At 57.2% G+C, this 19,649-nt stretch overlaps 1 protein-coding gene across 1 annotated transcript; it reads left to right on the top strand.

The window, feature by feature from the left end:
• The first annotated feature begins 1,820 nt into the window (after positions 1-1,820).
• Positions 1,821-18,285, top strand: LOC149914049 (synaptophysin-like protein 1). The gene is made up of 5 exons (XM_090127965.1): positions 1,821-1,968; positions 3,632-3,750; positions 8,601-8,814; positions 15,738-15,914; positions 17,798-18,285. Exons 1-5 carry the CDS (start codon positions 1,900-1,902, stop codon positions 17,921-17,923), a joined length of 705 nt encoding a protein of 234 aa, XP_089984091.1. The 5' UTR covers positions 1,821-1,899; the 3' UTR covers positions 17,924-18,285.
• Positions 18,286-19,649: the final 1,364 nt, after the last annotated feature.

The following is a 19,649-nucleotide window of genomic DNA, read 5'->3' as shown; positions in this document are numbered from 1 at the left end:
ATGTCCCCCCCCCAATTCTCCCCCCATAACTCCCCCATAATCCCCCCCATAACCCCCCCCATTTCCCCCCCATATATCCCCCATCCCCCATGTCCCCCCCCCGAATTCTCCCCCCCATAACCCCCCCATGTATCCCCCATCCCCCCCCAAGCTCCCCCCATCCCCCCCACAATCCCCCCCATAACCCCCCCCAATTCCCCCCATATATCCCCCATCCCCCCCATGTCCCCCCCCCAAATTCTCCCCCCATAACCCCCCATATATCCCCCCCCATGTCCCCCCCCCCAATTCTCCCCCCCATAACCCCCCCATATAACTCCCCCATAATCCCCCCCATTTCCCCCCCATATATCCCCCCCATGTCCCCCCCCAATTCTCCCCCCCATTTCCCCCCCATATATCGCCCATCCCCCCCATATCCCCCCCCCAATTCTCCCCCCATAACCCCCCATATAACCCCCCCATATATCCATCCCCCCCCATGTCCCCCCCCCGAATTCTCCCCCCCCATAACCCCCCCATGTATCCCCCGTCTCCCCCCAAGCCCCCCCCAATTCTCCCCCCCATTTCCCCCCCATATATCCCCCATGTCCCCCCCCCAATTCTGCCCCCCATATAACCCCCCCTTAACCCCCCCCAATTCCCCCCATATATCCCCCATCCCCCCCCATGCCCCCCCCCAATTCTCCCCCCATAACCCCCTCATACAGCCCCCATCACCCCCCATGCCCCCCCCGAATTCTCCCCCCCCATAATCCCCCCCATAATCCCCCCCATTTCCCCACCATATATCCCCCATGTCCCCCCCCCAATTCTCCCCCCATAACCCCCCCATGTATCCCCCCCGAATTCTCCCCCCCCATAACCCCCCCATGTATCCCCCGTCTCCCCCCAAGCCCCCCCCAATTCTCCCCCCCCATTTCCCCCCCATATATCCCCCATGTCCCCCCCCCAATTCTGCCCCCCATATAACCCCCCCTTAACCCCCCCCAATTCCCCCCATATATCCCCCATCCCCCCCCATGCCCCCCCCCAATTCTCCCCCCATAACCCCCTCATACAGCCCCCATCACCCCCCATGCCCCCCCCGAATTCTCCCCCCCCCATAATCCCCCCCATAATCCCCCCCATTTCCCCACCATATATCCCCCATGTCCCCCCCCCAATTCTCCCCCCATAACCCCCCCATGTATCCCCCCCGAATTCTCCCCCCCCATAACCCCCCCATGTATCCCCCGTCTCCCCCCAAGCCCCCCCCAATTCTCCCCCCATAACCCCCCCATATATCCCCCCCCATGTCCCCCCCCCCAATTCTCCCCCCCATAACCCCCCATATAACCTCCCCCATAACCCCCCCATATATCCATCCCCCCCATATCCCCCCCCCCGGAATTCTCCCCCCCATAACCCCCCCCATATCCCCCCATATATCCCCCATCCCCCCCATTAAGCCCCCCCCATCCCCCCCCCATTAAGCCCCCCCCATTTATCCCCCCCTTGTCCCCCCCATTTATCCCCCCCCATTAAGCCCCCCCCATTTATCCCCCCCATTTCCCCCCCCCATTTATTCCCCCCCCCCACCCCTATACCCCCCCAAAACCCCCTCCAAATGAGGAAGGGGCGTGGCTATGTAAATGAGCGGCGCGACGGAACCAATCGAATAAAGCTTCGTGACGAGTGGGCGTGGTCACTTCAAACGAGGAGGGGGCGCGGCGCTCATGCAAATCACCACCCGAGGTGGGCGTGGTTATGCAAACGAAGCGGGAAAGCGGGAAAGCTACTCGGAGGTAGCGGAAGTCGGTTTGCCGGATTTCCGGCGCCTTCTGTCATTGCTTCCGGCTTGTCACATCCGGTCTTTTTCACGTGATTTCCGGCGCGCTGTGGGGGTCTGTGGGGAAGATGTCGGGGATGCGGTTGGACCTGGGGCCCGTCAAGGAACCGCTGGGGATGGTGCGGGGCCTCCAGTGGGTGCGTGACGGGGACTGGGAGCACTGGGAGGGACTGGGAGCGGGGTGGGGGGGACTGGGAGGGGATTGGGGGGGATTGAGGGGGACTGGGAGGGGGTTGAGAGGGAACTGGGAGCACTGGGAGGGACTGGGAGGGAGGTGGGGGGACTGGGAGGGACTGGGAGGGGATTGGGGGAAACTGAGAGAGAGGTGGGGGGAACTGGGAGGGGGTTGGGGAGGAACTGGGAGGGACTGGGAGGGAGGTGGATGGGACTGGGAGGGACTGGGAAAGGACTGGGAGGGGATTGAAGGGGAACTGGGAGCACTGGGAGCGACTGGGAGGGAGGTGGGGGAACTGGGAGGGACTGGGAGGGCACTGGGGGGGACTGGGAGGGAATGGGAGGGGATTGAAGGGGAACTGGGAGCGACTGGGAGGGAGGTGGGGGAACTGGGAGGGACTGAGAAGGGGGTGGGGGGGAACTGGGAGGGACTGGGAGGGGATTGAGGGGTACTGGGAGAGAGGTGGGGGGAACTGGGAGCACTGGGAAGGACTGGGAGGGAGGTGGGGGGGACTGGGAGGGACTGGGAGGGGATTGGGGGGAACTGGGAGATGATTGTGGGGAACTGGGAGGGACTGGGAGGGGATTGAGGGGGAACTGGGAGTACTGGGAAGGACTGGGAGGGAGGTGGGAGGAACTGGGAGGGGATTGGGGGGGACTGGGAGGGGATTGAAGGGGAACTGGGAGCTCTGGGAGGGGATTGGAGGGGATTGAGGGGGAACTGGGAGCACTGGGAGGGACTGGGAGGGGATTGAGGGATACTGGGAGGGACTGGGAGGGGATTCGGGTGGACTGTGAGGGAGGTGGGGGGGACTGGGAGGGACTGGGAGCACTGGGAAGGATTGGGAGGAACTGGGGGGCACTGGAGCAAATGGGATGAGACTGGGAGAGATTGTTCGCCCCCTTCCCTCCTTTCTCCCCTATTTCCCCCCCCATTTTCCCCCTACTTCCTCCCTTTCCTTCCATTTCCCCCCCATTCCCCCCCATTTCCCCTCCCTTCTACCTTTTTTCCCCTTCCTCCCCCCTTCCTTCCCCCTTCCTTCCCCTTTCCTCCCCCCTTCCTCCCCCCTTTCCTCCCCCCTTTCCTCCCCCCTTTCCTCCCCCCTTTCCTCCCCCCTTTCCTCCCCCTTTCCTCCCCCCTTCCTCCCCCCTTCCTCCCCCCCTTCCTCCCCCCTTCCTCCCCCACTTCCTCCCCCCTTCCTTTTCCATTTCCCCCCCACTTCCCCCCCCATTTTCCCCCTTTCCCTGCCCTTTCCCTCCTATTTCCTCCCTCATTTTCTCCCAATTTCCTCCCCTTTTCTCCCCAATTTTTCCCCCTTTTTTCCCCATATCCCCCAATTTCCCCCATTTTTTCCCCCCATCTCCCCCTTTTCCCCCCATTTCCCCCAATTTTCCCCCTTTTTTTCTCCCATATCCCCCAATTTTTCCCCCAATTTTCCCCCTTTTTCCCCCATATCCCCCAATTTCCCCCTTTTTTTCCCCCACATCTCCCCCCTTTCCCATTCCCCCCAATTTTCCCCCTTTTTCCCCCATATCCCCCAAATTCCCCCAATTTTTCCCCCACATCTCCCCCCCTTCCCCCTCTGTTTCCCCCAGTTTTCCCAATTTCCCCCTTTTTTCCCCCAGTTTTTCTCCATTTTCTCCTTTGCCACCTGTGGGGGTTTCAGTGGCGACGTTTCCTTCCTGGTCAGCTGCAATGGCCACAACAACACGACGGTGCGGGCGCCATTTGGGTACCCATTCAGGTGGGTTTCACCCCCAAAATCCCATTGCTTATGGGGTGGGGTGGGACTTTGGGGTCTGTGGGTCTTGGGGTCGTTGGGTTCTGCCCCCAAATCCCCATTTTTGTTGGGTTTTATTGGGATTTTGGGGTCCTTTGGAGGGTCCAACCCAGAAGTGATCATTTTGGGGATTATTTGTAGGTTCTGGTGGGTTTCACCCCAAAAATCCCATTGCTTATGGGGTGGGGTGGGACTTTGGGGTCTGTGGGTCTTGGGGTCGTTGGGTTCTGCCCCCAAAACCCCATTTTTTGTTGGGTTTTATTGGGATTTTGGGGTCCTGTGTAGGGTCGAACCCGAAAGTGATCATTTTTTGGTTGGAATGTTGGGATTATTTGTAGGTTGTGGTGGGCTTCACCCCCAAAATCCCATTGCTTATGGGGTGGGGTGGGACTTTGGGGTCTGTGGGTCTTGGGGTCGTTGGGTTCTGCCCTCAAATCCCCGTTTCTGTTGGGTTTTATTGGGATTTTGGGGTCCTGTGTAGGGTCCAACCCAGAAGTGATCATTTTGGGGATTATTTGTAGGTTCTGGTGGGTTTCACCCCAAAAATCCCATTGCTTATGGGGTGGGGTGGGACTTTGGGGTCTGTGGGTCTTGGGGTCGTTGGGTTCTGCCCCCAAAACCCCATTTTTTGTTGGGTTTTATTGGGATTTTGGGGTCCTGTGTAGGGTCGAACCCGAAAGTGATCATTTTTTGGTTGGAATGTTGGGATTATTTGTAGGTTGTGGTGGGCTTCACCCCCAAAATCCCATTGCTTATGGGGTGGGGTGGGACTTTGGGGTCTGTGGGTCTTGGGGTCGTTGGGTTCTGCCCTCAAATCCCCGTTTCTGTTGGGTTTTATTGGGATTTTGGGGTCCTGTGTAGGGTCCAACCCAGAAGTGATCATTTTGGGGATTATTCGTAGGTTGTGGTGGGTTTCACCCCCAAAATCCCATTGGTTATGGGGTGGGGTGGGACTTTTGGGTCTGTGGGTCTTGGGGTCGTTGAGTTCTGCCCCCAAAACCCCATTTTTTGTTGGGTTTTATTGGGATTTTGGGGTCCTGTGTAGGGTCCAACCCAAAAGTGATCATTTTGGGGATTATTTGTAGGTTCTGGTGGGTTTCACCCCAAAAATCCCATTGCTTATGGGGTGGGGTGGGACTTTGGGGTCTGTGGGTTTTGGGGTCGTTGGGTTCTGCCACCAAATCCCCATTTTTGTTGGGTTTTATTGGGATTTTGGGGTCTTTTGTAGGGTCTATTGGTTTCTACCCAAAAATGATCGCTTTTGTTGGGTTGGAGGTGGGATTTGGGGCTTTTTTGTATGGTTTCCACCCCCAAAATCCCATTGGTTATGGGGTGGGGTGGGACTTTGGGGTCTGTGGGTCTTGGGGTCGTTGGGTTCTGCCCCCAAAACCCCATTTTTTGTTGGTTCTTATTGGGATTTTGGGGTCCTGTGTAGGGTCCAACCCAAAAGTGATCATTTCTGGGTTGGAATGTTGGGATGATTTGTAGGTTGGGGTGGGATTTTGGGGTCTGTGGGTCTTGGGGTCGTTGGGTTCTGACCCCAAATCCCCATTTTTGTTGGGTTTTATTGTGATTTTGGGGTCCTGTGTAGGGTCCAACCCAAAAGTGATCATTTCTGGGTTGGAATGTTGGGATGATTTGTAGGTTGTGGTGGGTTTTACCCCCAAAATCCCATTGCTTATGGGGTGGGGTGGGACTTTGGGGTCTGTGGGCGTTGGGGTTGTTGCGTTCTACCCCAAAATCCCCATGTTTCATTGGGATTTTGGGGTCTGAGAATTGGCCATCAGGTCAATCTATAAGATACAATGGGCTGGGCTGACACCTTGTAGGGCATAACTGATGGGAAATGGGGATTTTGGTGTTTTGGGGTCTTGTGAGGTGTGAAGAAAACCCCATGAAATATTGGGATGGGGTTTGGGGTCTTTAGGATGAGGGGAAACCCTACAAAATGTGTTTAAGGGGTCGGCCATCAGGTCAACCCATAGAACCCAATGGGCTGGATGATCTCTCCGACCCCCAACCCTAACCCCAACCCCAATCCCCATATGACCCCGGGGTCTTTGGGGTTGGGGTCGGTCCCTATACAATATGGGGTTGGGATTTGAGGTCTTTGGGGTCAGGAAGACCCCAGAAAACCCAGGGGAGGGGCAGCGTTGTGATCAGCCATCAGGTCAACCCATAGAACCCAATGGGCCGAGCCGCTCTCTCCGACCCCCAACCCCAATCCCCCCTGACCCCGAGGTCTTTGGGGTTGGAGTCGGACCCTATACAATATGGGGGAGGGGTTTGGGGGTTTGGGGTCTTTGGGGTCAGGAAGACCCCATAAAACCCAGGGGAGTGGCAGCGTTGATATCGGCCATCAGGTCAACCCATAGAACCCAATGGGCCGAGCCGCTCTCTCCGACCCCCAACCCCAACCCCAATCCCCCCCCCGACCCCGGGGTCTTTGGGGTCAAGGGAGGTCCCTATACAATATAGGGGAGGGATTTGGGGTCTTTGGGGTCAGGAAGACCCCAGAAAACCGCGGGGAGTGGCAGCATTGAGATCGGCCATCAGGTCAACCCATAGAACCCAATGGGGTGGGCTTATCCCCCTCTTGTAGGGCATAAGTGATGGGAAATGGGGGGATGTGGGGCTGGTTTTGGGGTTGGGGTCGGACCCTATACAATATGGGGTTGGGATTTGAGGTCTTTGGGGTCAGGAAGACCCCAGAAAACCCAGGGGAGGGGCAGCGTTGTGATCAGCCATCAGGTCAACCCATAGAACCCAATGGGCCGAGCCGCTCTCTCCGACCCCCAACCCCAATCCCCCCTGACCCCGAGGTCTTTGGGGTTGGACTCGGACCCTATACAATATGGGGGAGGGGTTTGGGGGTTTGGGGTCTTTGGGGTCAGGAAGATCCCAGTAAACCCAGGGGAGTGGCAGCATTGAGATCAGCCATCAGGTCAACCCATAGAACCCAATGGGCCGAGCCGCTCTCTCCGACCCCCAACCCCAACCCCAATCCCCCCCCCGACCCCGGGGTCTTTGGGGTCAAGGGAGGTCCCTATACAATATAGGGGAGGGATTTGGGGTCTTTGGGGTCAGGAAGACCCCAGAAAACCGCGGGGAGTGGCAGCATTGAGATCGGCCATCAGGTCAACCCATAGAACCCAATGGGGTGGGCTTATCCCCCTCTTGTAGGGCATAAGTGATGGGAAATGGGGGGATGTGGGGCTGGTTTTGGGGTTGGGGTCGGACCCTATACAATATGGGGTTGGGATTTGAGGTCTTTGGGGTCAGGAAGACCCCAGAAAACCCAGGGGAGGGGCAGCGTTGTGATCAGCCATCAGGTCAACCCATAGAACCCAATGGGCCGAGCCGCTCTCTCCGACCCCCAACCCCAATCCCCCCTGACCCCGAGGTCTTTGGGGTTGGAGTCGGACCCTATACAATATGGGGGAGGGGTTTGGGGGTTTGGGGTCTTTGGGGTCAGGAAGATCCCAGTAAACCCAGGGGAGTGGCAGCATTGAGGTCAGCCATCAGGTCAACCCATAGAACCCAATGGGCCGAGCCGCTCTCTCCGACTCCCAACCCCAACCCCAATCCCCCCCCGACCCTGTAGTCTTTGGGGTTGGACTCGGACCCTATACAATATGGGGGAGGGGTTTGGGGGTTTGGGGTCTTTGGGGTCAGGAAGATCCCAGTAAACCCAGGGGAGTGGCAGCATTGAGATCAGCCATCAGGTCAACCCATAGAACCCAATGGGCCGAGCCGCTCTCTCCGACCCCCAACCCCAACCCCAATCCCCCCCCCGACCCCGGGGTCTTTGGGGTCAAGGGAGGTCCCTATACAATATAGGGGAGGGATTTGGGGTCTTTGGGGTCAGGAAGACCCCAGAAAACCGCGGGGAGTGGCAGCATTGAGATCGGCCATCAGGTCAACCCATAGAACCCAATGGGGTGGGCTTATCCCCCTCTTGTAGGGCATAAGTGATGGGAAATGGGGGGATGTGGGGCTGGTTTTGGGGTTGGGGTCGGACCCTATACAATATGGGGTTGGGATTTGAGGTCTTTGGGGTCAGGAAGACCCCAGAAAACCCAGGGGAGGGGCAGCGTTGTGATCAGCCATCAGGTCAACCCATAGAACCCAATGGGCCGAGCCGCTCTCTCCGACCCCCAACCCCAATCCCCCCTGACCCCGAGGTCTTTGGGGTTGGAGTCGGACCCTATACAATATGGGGGAGGGGTTTGGGGGTTTGGGGTCTTTGGGGTCAGGAAGATCCCAGTAAACCCAGGGGAGTGGCAGCATTGAGGTCAGCCATCAGGTCAACCCATAGAACCCAATGGGCCGAGCCGCTCTCTCCGACTCCCAACCCCAACCCCAATCCCCCCCCCGACCCCGGGGTCTTTGGGGTCAAGGGAGGTCCCTATACAATATAGGGGAGGGATTTGGGGTCTTTGGGGTCAGGAAGACCCCAGAAAACCCAGGGGAGGGGCAGCGTTGAGGTCGGCCATCAGGTCAACCCATAGAACCCAATGGGCCGAGCTGCTCTCTCCGACCCCCAACCCCAACCCCAATCCCCCCCCGACCCTGTAGTCTTTGGGGTTGGACTCGGACCCTATACAATATGGGGGAGGGGTTTGGGGGTTTGGGGTCTTTGGGGTCAGGAAGATCCCAGTAAACCCAGGGGAGTGGCAGCATTGAGATCAGCCATCAGGTCAACCCATAGAACCCAATGGGCCGAGCCGCTCTCTCCGACTCCCAACCCCAACCCCAACCCCGACCCCAAACGTCGTCCCCCCCCCGACCCCAAATGTCCCCCCCCCCCCCAGGCTGAACCAGGCCACGTTCTCCCCGTCGCTGCCGTCGCTGTGCGGGGCGTCGTGGCCGGATGGCGACGTGCACCTGGTGGGCGATTTCTCGTCGTCGGCGCAGTTCTTCGTCGCCGTCGCCGTGCTGTCGTTCCTCTACTCGGCCGCCGCCGTCGGGATCTACGTGGGGTTCATGCAGATGTACAGGGGGGGGGGCGGCGCCCTGCCTGTGGCTGTGAGTGGGGCTGGGGGGGGGGGTTTGGGGTTTTTATGGGGTTTGGGTATTGGGGTGGGGGGGGGGGTTGTGGTCTGTATGGGGTTTGGGTATTGGGGTGGGAATGGGGTGATATGGGGTGTTTGTAGGGCTGGGAGATGGGGTGATATGGGGTGTTTATAGGGTTTGGGTATTGGGGTGGGGGGGGGTGATATGGGGTGTTTATAGGGCTGGGGTATGGGGTGATATGGGGTGTTTATAGGGTTTGGGTATGGGGATGATATGGGGTCTCTATAGGGCTGGGTATTGGGGTGGGAGGGGGTGATATGGGGTGTTTATAGGGTTTGGGTATTGGGGTTTGGGGTTTTTATAGGGTTTGGGTATTGGGGTGGGGTGGGGTGATATGGGGTGTTTATGGGGGGGGGTTGGGGGTCTGTATGGGGTTTGGGTATTGGGGTGATATGGGGTGTTTATAGGGCTGGGAGATGGGGTGATATGGGGTGTTCATAGGGTTTGGGTATTGGGGTGGGGGGGGGTGATATGGGGACTTTATAGGGCTGGGGGATGGGGTGATATGGGGTCTCTATAGGGCTGGGTATTGGGGTGGGGATGGGGATGATATGGGGTCTTTATGGGGGGGGGGTTGGGGGTCTGTATGGGGTTTGGGTATTGGGGTTTTGGGTTTTTATAGGGTTTGGGTATTGGGGTGGGAGGGGTGATATGGGGTGTTTATGAGGTTTGGGTATTGGGGTGGGGGTGGGGTGATATGGGGTGTTTATGGGGTTTGGGTATTGGGGTGGGGGGGGGTGATATGGGGTGTTTATAGGGTTTGGGTATTGGGGTTTGGGGGGTGCTATGGGGTGTTTATAGGGTTTGGGTATTGGGGTGGGGGGGGTGATATGGGGTGTTCATAGGGCTGGGGTATGGGGTGATATGGGGTGTTTATAGGGTTTGGGTATTGGGGTGGGGGGGGGGTTGTGGGGTCTGTATGGGGTTTGGGTATTGGGGTGGGGGTGGGTGATATGGGGTGTTTATAGGGCTGGGTATGGGGAAGTTATGGGGGACTTATAGGGTTTGGGTATTGGGGTAGGGGTGGGGTGATATGGGGTGTTTATAGGGTTTGGGTATTGGGGTGGGGGTGGGTGATATGGGGTGTTTATAGGGCTGGGTATGGGGAAGTTATGGGGTCTTTATAGGGTTTGGGTATTGGGGTGGGGGTGGGTGATATGGGGTGTTTATAGGGTTTGGGTATTGGGGTGGGGGTGGGTGATATGGGGTGTTTATAGGGCTGGGTATGGGGAAGTTATGGGGTCTTTATAGGGTTTGGGTATTGGGGTGGGGGTGGGTGATATGGGGTGTTTATAGGGTTTGGGTATTGGGGTGGGAGGGGGTGATATGGGGACTTTATAGGGTTTGGGTATGGGGATGATATGGGGTCTCTATAGGGCTGGGTATTGGGGTGGGGATGGGGATGATATGGGGTCTCTATAGGGCTGGGTATTGGGGTGGGGATGGGGATGATATGGGGTCTCTATAGGGCTGGGTATTGGGGTGGGGATGGGGATGATATGGGGTCTTTATGGGGGGGGGGTTGGGGGTCTGTATGGGGTTTGGGTATTGGGGTTTTGGGTTTTTATAGGGTTTGGGTATTGGGGTGGGGGTGGGGTGATATGGAGTGTTTATAGGGCTGGGTATGGGGATGATATGGGGTGTTTATAGGGTTTGGGTATTGGGGTGGGGGGGTGATATGGGGTGTTTATAGGGCTGGGAATGATATGGGGTGTTTATAGGGCTGGGTATGGGGAAGTTATGGGGTACTTATAGGGTTTGGGTATTGGGGTGGGGGTGGGGTGATATGGGGTCTCTATATGGGTTGGGTATTGGGGTGGGGGTGGGTGATATGGGGTGTTTATAGGGCTGGGTATGGGGATGATATGGGGTGTTTATAGGGCTGGGAGATGGGGTGATATGGGGTCTTTATAGGGTTTGGGTATTGGGGTGGGGGTGGGGTGATATGGGGTCTTTATAGGGTTTGGGTATTGGGGTGGGGGTGGGTGATATGGGGTGTTTATAGGGCTGGGGTATGGGGTGATATGGGGTGTTTATAGGGTTTGGGTATTGGGGTGGGAGGGTGTGATATGGGGTGTTTATAGGGTTTGGGTATTGGGGTGGGGGTGGGGTGATATGGGGTGTTTATAGGGCTGGGAATGATATGGGGTGTTCATAGGGCTGGGTATGAGGTGATATGGGAGGTTTATAGGGTTTGGGTATTGGGGTGGGGGGGGTGATATGGGGTGTTTATAGGGTTTGGGTATGGGGATGATATGGGGTCTCTATAGGGCTGCATATTGGGGTGGGGATGGGGATGATATGGGGTCTCTATAGGGCTGGGTATTGGGGTGGGGGTGGGTGATATGGGGTGTTTGTAGGGCTGGGAGATGGGGTGATATGGGGTGTTTATAGGGTTTGGGATTTGGGGTTGGCGGGGTTGATATGGGGTGTTTATAGGGTTTGGGTATTGGGGTGGGAGGGCGTGATATGGGGTGTTTTTACGGCTGGGTATGGGGATGATATGGGGTGTTTATGGGGGGGGGTTGGGGGTCTGTATGGGGTTTGGGTATTGGGGTGATATGGGGTGTTTATAGGGCTGGGTATGGGGAAGTTATGGGGTACTTATAGGGTTTGGGTATTGGGGTGGGGGTGGGGTGATATGGGGTCTCTATATGGGTTGGGTATTGGGGTGGGGGTGGGTGATATGGGGTGTTTATAGGGCTGGGTATGGGGATGATATGGGGTGTTTATAGGGCTGGGAGATGGGGTGATATGGGGTCTTTATAGGGTTTGGGTATTGGGGTGGGGGTGGGTGATATGGGGTGTTTATAGGGCTGGGTATGGGGATGATATGGGGTGTTTATAGGGCTGGGAGATGGGGTGATATGGGGTGTTTATAGGGCAGGGAGATGGGGTGATATGGGGTGTTTATAGGGTTTGGGTATTGGGGTGGGGGGGGATGATATGGGGTGTTTATAGGGCTGGGTATGGGGATGATATGGGGTCTCTATAGGGCTGGGTATTGGGGTGGGGGTGGGTGATATGGGGTGTTTGTAGGGCTGGGGTATGGGGTGATATGGGGTGTTTATAGGGTTTGGGTATTGGGGTGGGAGGGTGTGATATGGGGTGTTTATAGGGTTTGGGTATTGGGGTGGGGGTGGGGTGATATGGGGTGTTTATAGGGCTGGGAATGATATGGGGTGTTCATAGGGCTGGGTATGAGGTGATATGGGAGGTTTATAGGGTTTGGGTATTGGGGTGGGGGGGGTGATATGGGGTGTTTATAGGGTTTGGGTATGGGGATGATATGGGGTCTCTATAGGGCTGCATATTGGGGTGGGGATGGGGATGATATGGGGTCTCTATAGGGCTGGGTATTGGGGTGGGGGTGGGTGATATGGGGTGTTTGTAGGGCTGGGAGATGGGGTGATATGGGGTGTTTATAGGGTTTGGGATTTGGGGTTGGCGGGGTTGATATGGGGTGTTTATAGGGTTTGGGTATTGGGGTGGGAGGGCGTGATATGGGGTGTTTTTACGGCTGGGTATGGGGATGATATGGGGTGTTTATGGGGGGGGGTTGGGGGTCTGTATGGGGTTTGGGTATTGGGGTGATATGGGGTGTTTATAGGGCTGGGTATGGGGAAGTTATGGGGTACTTATAGGGTTTGGGTATTGGGGTGGGGGTGGGGTGATATGGGGTCTCTATATGGGTTGGGTATTGGGGTGGGGGTGGGTGATATGGGGTGTTTATAGGGCTGGGTATGGGGATGATATGGGGTGTTTATAGGGCTGGGAGATGGGGTGATATGGGGTCTTTATAGGGTTTGGGTATTGGGGTGGGGGTGGGTGATATGGGGTGTTTATAGGGCTGGGTATGGGGATGATATGGGGTGTTTATAGGGCTGGGAGATGGGGTGATATGGGGTGTTTATAGGGCAGGGAGATGGGGTGATATGGGGTGTTTATAGGGTTTGGGTATTGGGGTGGGGGGGGATGATATGGGGTGTTTATAGGGCTGGGTATGGGGATGATATGGGGTCTCTATAGGGCTGGGTATTGGGGTGGGGGTGGGTGATATGGGGTGTTTGTAGGGCTGGGAATGATATGGGGTGTTTATAGGGCTGGGAGATGGGGTGATATGGGGTGTTTATAGGGCTGGGAATGATATGGGGTGTTTATAGGGCTGGGTATGGGGATGATATGGGGTGTTTATAGGGTTTGGGTATTGGGGTGGGGGGGATGATATGGGGACTTTATAGGGCTGGGTCTGGGGTTGATGGGGGTCTCTATAGGGTTTGGGTATTGGGGTGGGGGTGGGGTGATATGGGGTCTTTATAGGGTTGGGTGTGGGGTGATATGGGGTGAGGATAGGGCTGGGTATTGGGGTGGGGGTGGGGTGATATGGGGTGTTTATAAGGCTGGGGTCTGGCTTGATATGGGGTGGGGTATGGGGTGATATGGGTTCTTTATGGGGTTTGGGTATTGGGGTGGGGGTGGGGTGATATGGGGTCTTTATAGGGCTGGGAATGATATGGGGTGTTCATAGGGCTGGGTATGGGGATGATATGGGGTCTTTATAGGGCTGGGGTATGGGGTGATATGGGGTCTGTATGGGGTTTGGGTATTGGGGTGGGGGGGATGATATGGGGTCTTTATAGGGCTGGGGTATGGGGTGATATGGGGTCTGTATGGGGTTTGGGTATTGGGGTGGGGGGGATGATATGGGGTCTTTGTAGGGCTGGGGTATGGGGTGATATGGGGTCTTTATAGGGTTTGGGTATTGGGGTGGGGATGGGGTGATACGGGGCCTTTATGGGATGGGGATGGGGTGATATGGGGTCTTTATAGGGCTGTGGTATGGGGTCTTTATGGGGTGCATATAGGGCTGGGTATGGGGCTGATGTGGGGTATCTATAGGGCTGGGGTATGGCACCTCTATGGGGTTTCTATAGGGCCGAGCTGTGGGTCCCATGATGGTACCTCTATGGGGTTTCTATAGGGCCGAGCTGTGGGTCCCATGATGGCACCTCTATGGGGTTTCTATAGGGCAATGTTGCACCTCTATGGGTCTGCACTGCATTTCCCACAATGCCTTGCGCCCCGATCTCGATGCTGATTGGCTGCCCCCTGCCAACATGGCCACCTTTCCTGTCCCACGTGGCCGCGGTGCATCATGGGAGCTGTAGTCCTCTGCTTCCTCCTATTGCCTATGGGGTCACTTTTAGGGTAAAAAAAAAAAGTGGTTTTTTGGGGGTAAAAAGGGCATTTTTGGGGCCAATATCCCATTCTGGATTTCTTTCCCACTGCTGCTCTGGACAGGATATGGGGTGAGTTCCTCCCCCACTGGTTTTGGGGTTTTTTTTTTCCCCTCTTTTTTTCACCCCAAAAATCTTTTTGGGATTGTCCCCATTGGCTTCGGGGTCTCCAGTGGATCGATGGGGTTTGGGGTCTCCAATGGGGTCAGGATGACCCCCCCCCCAGTTTTGGGACCACTTCCCCATCCCAATTTTGGGACCCTTCCTCCAATTTTGGGACCCCTCCCCATTTTGGGGTCCCCCTGCACCTATAGGGTTTGGGGTCTCCTTTGGATTTGGGGTCTCCAGTGGATCTATGGGGTCTCCATGGGCTTTGGGGTCTCCATTGGGTTTGGGGTCTCCAATGGGGTCAGGATGACCCCCCCTCCTCCCATCCCAGTTTTGGGCCCCCCCCCCATTTCCATTTTGGGAACCCCCTCCCCATTTTTGGGGTCCTCCTATAGGAATTGGGGTCTCCAGTGGGGTCGGGGTCCCCCATGACCCATAGGATTTGGGGTCTTCATTGGGTTTGGGGTCTCCAATGCATCTATAGGGTCTGGGGTCTCCAATGGGATCGGGGTGCCCTCCATCCCCATTTTGGGACCCCCTCCTCATTTTGGGGTCCCATGTAGGATTTGGGATCTCCAATGGGATCGGGGTCCCCATTCGTTTTCGGGTCCCTTTGGATCCATGGGATTTGGGGTCTCCAATGGGTTTGGGATCTCCAATGGGATCGAGGTGCCCCCAGTCCCTATTTTGGGACACCCCCCCAACCCCCATTTTGAACCCCCCTGCATTTTGGGACCGTGCAACCTCCATGTTGGGACCCCCCCCCATTTTGGGATCCACCTTTCCCCCATTGTATCCGTAGGATTTGGGGTCTCCAATGGGTTTGGGGTCTCCAATGGGGTCAAAGTGCCGCCTACCCCTATTTTGAGACCCCCCACCTTCCATTTTGGGATCCCAACCCCCATTTTGAGAGCCCCCCATTTTGGGACCCCCCCCAAGACCTGTCGCTGACCGCGGTGCTGAAATCTCCGTAGGATTTTGGGGTCTCCAATGGGTTCAGGCTCTCCAATGGGATCAAGGTTCCCCCAACTCCCATTTTGGGACCCCCAACCCCCATTTTGGGACCCCTACCACCATTTTGAGACCCCCACCCCACCATTTAGGAACCCCCCAATCCCCATTTTGAGACCCCCCTCCTCCGTTTTGGAACCCCAACCCCCATTTTGGGACCCCCCCTTCCCATTGTATCCGTAGGATGTGGGGTCTCCAATGGGTTTGGGATCTCCAATGGGATCGAAGTGCCCCCTACCCCTATTTTGAGACCCCCGCCTTCCATTTTGGGACCCCAACCACCATTTTGAGACCCCCACCCCTCCATTTTGGGACCCCCAACCCACACTTTGAGACCCCCCCCATTTTGGGACCCCCCTCAGGTTCTGTCGCTGACCGTGGTGCTGGATTTGGGTTCTCCAATGGGTTCGGGCTCTCCAATGGGACCGAGGTTCCCCCAACTCCCATTTTGAGCCCCCCCCTCCATTTTTGGACCCCCCCCCCAACCTCTTTCCCCCTCCTCTCCCCCCCCCCCGCCAGGACCTGGCTGTGACGGTGTTGCTGGCGTTTCTATGGCTGTGCAGCTCTTCGGCGTGGGGCAAAGCTCTGAGCGACGTCCGCAGCTCCGTTTGGGCCCCCCTGCCCCACTGCAACCCCCCCAACGTCACCTGCACATCCGGGGGGGTCACGTCCACCAGATCCCTCAGCGCCTCCGTGGTACGGCCCCATAGATGGGAGCTGTGGGGCCGGGAGGGTGGAGGGAGGGAGGAGAGGGGAAGTGTGGGGAGGAGGGGGTTCTAGACCCTATAGCTCATCCTATGGGTCTTTGGGGGCGTCTGTGGGGTGGTTCTGTTCCCCATGTCCCACCCTATGGGTCTTTGGGGTCATCTATAGGGCGGTCCTGTACCCTACGTCCCACCCTATGGGTCTTTGGGGTCATGTATGGGGTGGTTCTGTATCCTATGGCCCACCCTATGGGTCTTTGGGGTCATCTATAGGGTGTCCTGTACCCTACGTCCCACCCTATGGGTCTTTGGGGTCATCTATAGGGTGTCCTGTACCCTACGTCCCACCCTATGGGTCTTTGGGGGCGTCTGTGGGGTGGTTTTGTATCCTATGTCCCACCCTATGGGTCTTTGGGGTCATCTATGGGGCGGTCCTATACCCTATAACCCACCCTATGGGTTTTGGGGGTGTCTATGGGGTGGTTCTGTACCCCATGTCCCACCCTATGGGTCTTTGGGGTCATCTATGGGGCGGTCCTATACCCTATAACCCACCCTATGGGTTTTGGGGGTGTCTATGGGGTGGTTCTGTACCCCATGTCCCACCCTGTGGGTTTTTGGGGTCATCTATAGGGGGTCCTGTACCCTACGTCCCACCCTATGGGTCTTTGGGGTGGTCTATGGGGCGGTCCTATACCCTGTATCCCACCCTATGGGTTTTGGGGTCATCTATAGGGCGGTCCTGTACCCTACGTCCCACCCTATGGGTCTTTGGGGGTGTCTATGGGGTGGTTCTGTACCCCATGTCCCACCCTATGGGTCTTTGGGGTCATGTATGGGGTGGTTCTGTATCCTATGGCCCACCCTATGGGTCTTTGGGGTCATCTATGGGGTGGTCCTATACCCTGTATCCCACCCTATGGGTTTTGGGGTCATCTATAGGGCGGTCCTGTACCCTACGTCCCACCCTATGGGTCTTTGGGGGTGTCTATGGGGTGGTTCTGTACCCCATGTCCCACCCTATGGGTCTTTGGGGTCATGTATGGGGTGGTTCTGTATCCTATGGCCCACCCTATGGGTCTTTGGGGTCATCTATAGGGTGTCCTGTACCCTACGTCCCACCCTATGGGTCTTTGGGGTCATCTATAGGGTGTCCTGGACCCTTTGTCCCACCCTATGGGTCTTTGGGGTGGTCTATGGGGCGGTCCTATACCCTGTATCCCACCCTATGGGTTTTGGGGGTGTCTATGGGGTGGTTTTGTATCCTATGTCCCACCCTATGGGTCTTTGGGGTCATCTATAGGGTGTCCTGTACCCTGTGTCCCACCCTATGGATCTTCGGGGTCATCTGTGGGGTGACCCTATAGCCTCTATTCCTCCCTATGTATCTTTGGGGTCATTTATAGGGTGGGTTTGGGGTGATCCTATATCCACCATCCCACCCTATGGGTCTTTGGGGTGGTCTATGGGGTGACCTTATATCCTCCATCCCACTTTATGGGTTTTTGGGTTTTTCTATGGGGCGAATTTGGGGTGACCCCATATCCTGTGTCCCACCCTATAGGTTTGGGATCCTCTATGGGGTGGATTTGGGGTGCCCCTATATCCTCCATCCCATTTTATGGGTCATTGGGGTCCTCTGTAGGGTGGATTTGGGGTGTCCCTATATCCTCCATCCCACTTTATGGGTTTTTGGGTTTTTCTATGGGGCAAATTTGGGGTCACCCCATATCCTGTGTCCCACCCTATAGGTTTGGGATCCTCTATGGGGTGGATTTGGGGTGTCCCTATATCCTCCATCCCACTTTATGGGTTTTTGGGTTTTTCTATGGGGCGAATTTGGGGTGACCCCATATCCTGTGTCCCACCCTATAGATTTTGGGGTTCCTGAACCTGATCCTATGGGTCGGCGGTTCCTGGTTCGTCTATAAGGAGACCCCATTCCATCGCCCCCCCTCTGCGCCCTCCGCCGGCCCTACAACCACCCCCGGTGCCATATAAACCCCCCCTACAACCCCATCCCCCCCCCCCGGCCCTATAAGTGTGGGGCGGCCCCACACCGTGACCCCAATGTCAGCACTCCCTTTTTTGTATCTCTTTTGGGGCCGCTTCGCCTCCGTTTGGGGTTTGGGGTCGTTATGGGGTGGGAGAAGCTATGGGGTGGGGGCTGCTATAGGGTTGGATCTGCTGTGGGGTGGGGGCTGCTATGGGGTGGGAGAAGCTATGGGGTCGAGTTGCTCTGGGGTGGGGGCTGCTATGGGGTGGGGGCTGCTATGGGGTTGGATCTGCTATGGGGTGGGAGCTGCTATGGGGTGAGGGCTGCTATGGGGTGAGGGCTGCTATGGGGTGGGAGCTGCTATGGGGTGAGGGCTGCTATGGGGTGGGAGAAGCTATGGGGTGGGGGCTGCTATGGGGTGAGGGCTGCTATGGGGTGGGAGAAGCTATGGGGTTGGATCTGCTATGGGGTGGGAGCTGCTATGGGGTGAGGGCTGCTATGGGGTGGGGGCTGCTATGGGGTGGGAGCTGCTATGGGGTGAGGGCTGCTATGGGGTGGGAGAAGCTATGGGGTGGGGGCTGCTATGGGGTGGGGGCTGCTATGGGATCAAGCTGTTATGCGGTGAGAGAAGTTATAGGGTGGGGGCTGCTATGGGGTGGGGGATGCTGTGGGGTGAGAGAAGCTATGGGGTGAGAGCTGCTATGGGGTCGAGCTGCTATGGGGTGAGAGAAGCTATGGGGTGAGAGCTGCTATGGGGTCGAGCTGCTATGGGGTGGGAGAAGCTATGGGGTGGGGGCTGCTGTGGGATTGGATCTGCAGTGGGGTGGGGGCTGCTATGGGGTGGGGGTCACTATGGGGTGAGGGTTGCTGTAGGGTTGGATCTGTTATGGGGTGGGGGCTGCTATGGGGTGGGGGCTGATATGGGGTTGGATCGAGCTGCTATGGGGTGAGAGAAGCTATGGGGTGGGGGCTGCTATGGGGTGGGAGCTGCTATGGGGTGAGGGCTGCTATGGGGTGGGAGAAGCTATGGGGTGGGGGCTGCTATGGGGTGGGGGCTGCTATGGGATCAAGCTGTTATGCGGTGAGAGAAGTTATAGGGTGGGGGCTGCTATGGGGTGGGGGATGCTGTGGGGTGAGAGAAGCTATGGGGTGAGAGCTGCTATGGGGTCGAGCTGCTATGGGGTGAGAGAAGCTATGGGGTGAGAGCTGCTATGGGGTCGAGCTGCTATGGGGTGGGAGAAGCTATGGGGTGGGGGCTGCTGTGGGATTGGATCTGCAGTGGGGTGGGGGCTGCTATGGGGTGGGGGTCACTATGGGGTGAGGGTTGCTGTAGGGTTGGATCTGTTATGGGGTGGGGGCTGCTATGGGGTGGGGGCTGATATGGGGTTGGATCGAGCTGCTATGGGGTGAGAGAAGCTGTGGGGTGGGGGCTGCTATGGGGTCGAGCTGCTATGGGGTGGGGGCTGCTATGGGGTGGGGGCTGCTATAGGGTGGGGGCTGCTATGGGGTGGGAGAAGCTATGGGGTTGGATCTGCAGTGGGGTGGGGGCTGCTATGGGGTTGGATCTGCAGTGGGGTTGGGGCTGTTATGGGGTGGGAGAAGCTATGGGGTGGGGGCTGTTATGGGGTCAAGCTGCTATGGGGTGGGAGAAACTGGGGTGGGGGCTGCTATAGGGTTGGATCTGCTGTGGGGTGGGAGCTGCTATGGGGTGAGAGAAGCTATGGGGTCAAG

This window comes from Phasianus colchicus, chromosome 32, assembly GCF_987193195.1.
Source record: "Phasianus colchicus chromosome 32, bPhaCol1.hap1.1, whole genome shotgun sequence".
NCBI lineage: Eukaryota > Metazoa > Chordata > Aves > Galliformes > Phasianidae > Phasianus > Phasianus colchicus.
This window is presented reverse-complemented; position numbering and strand designations above follow the sequence as displayed.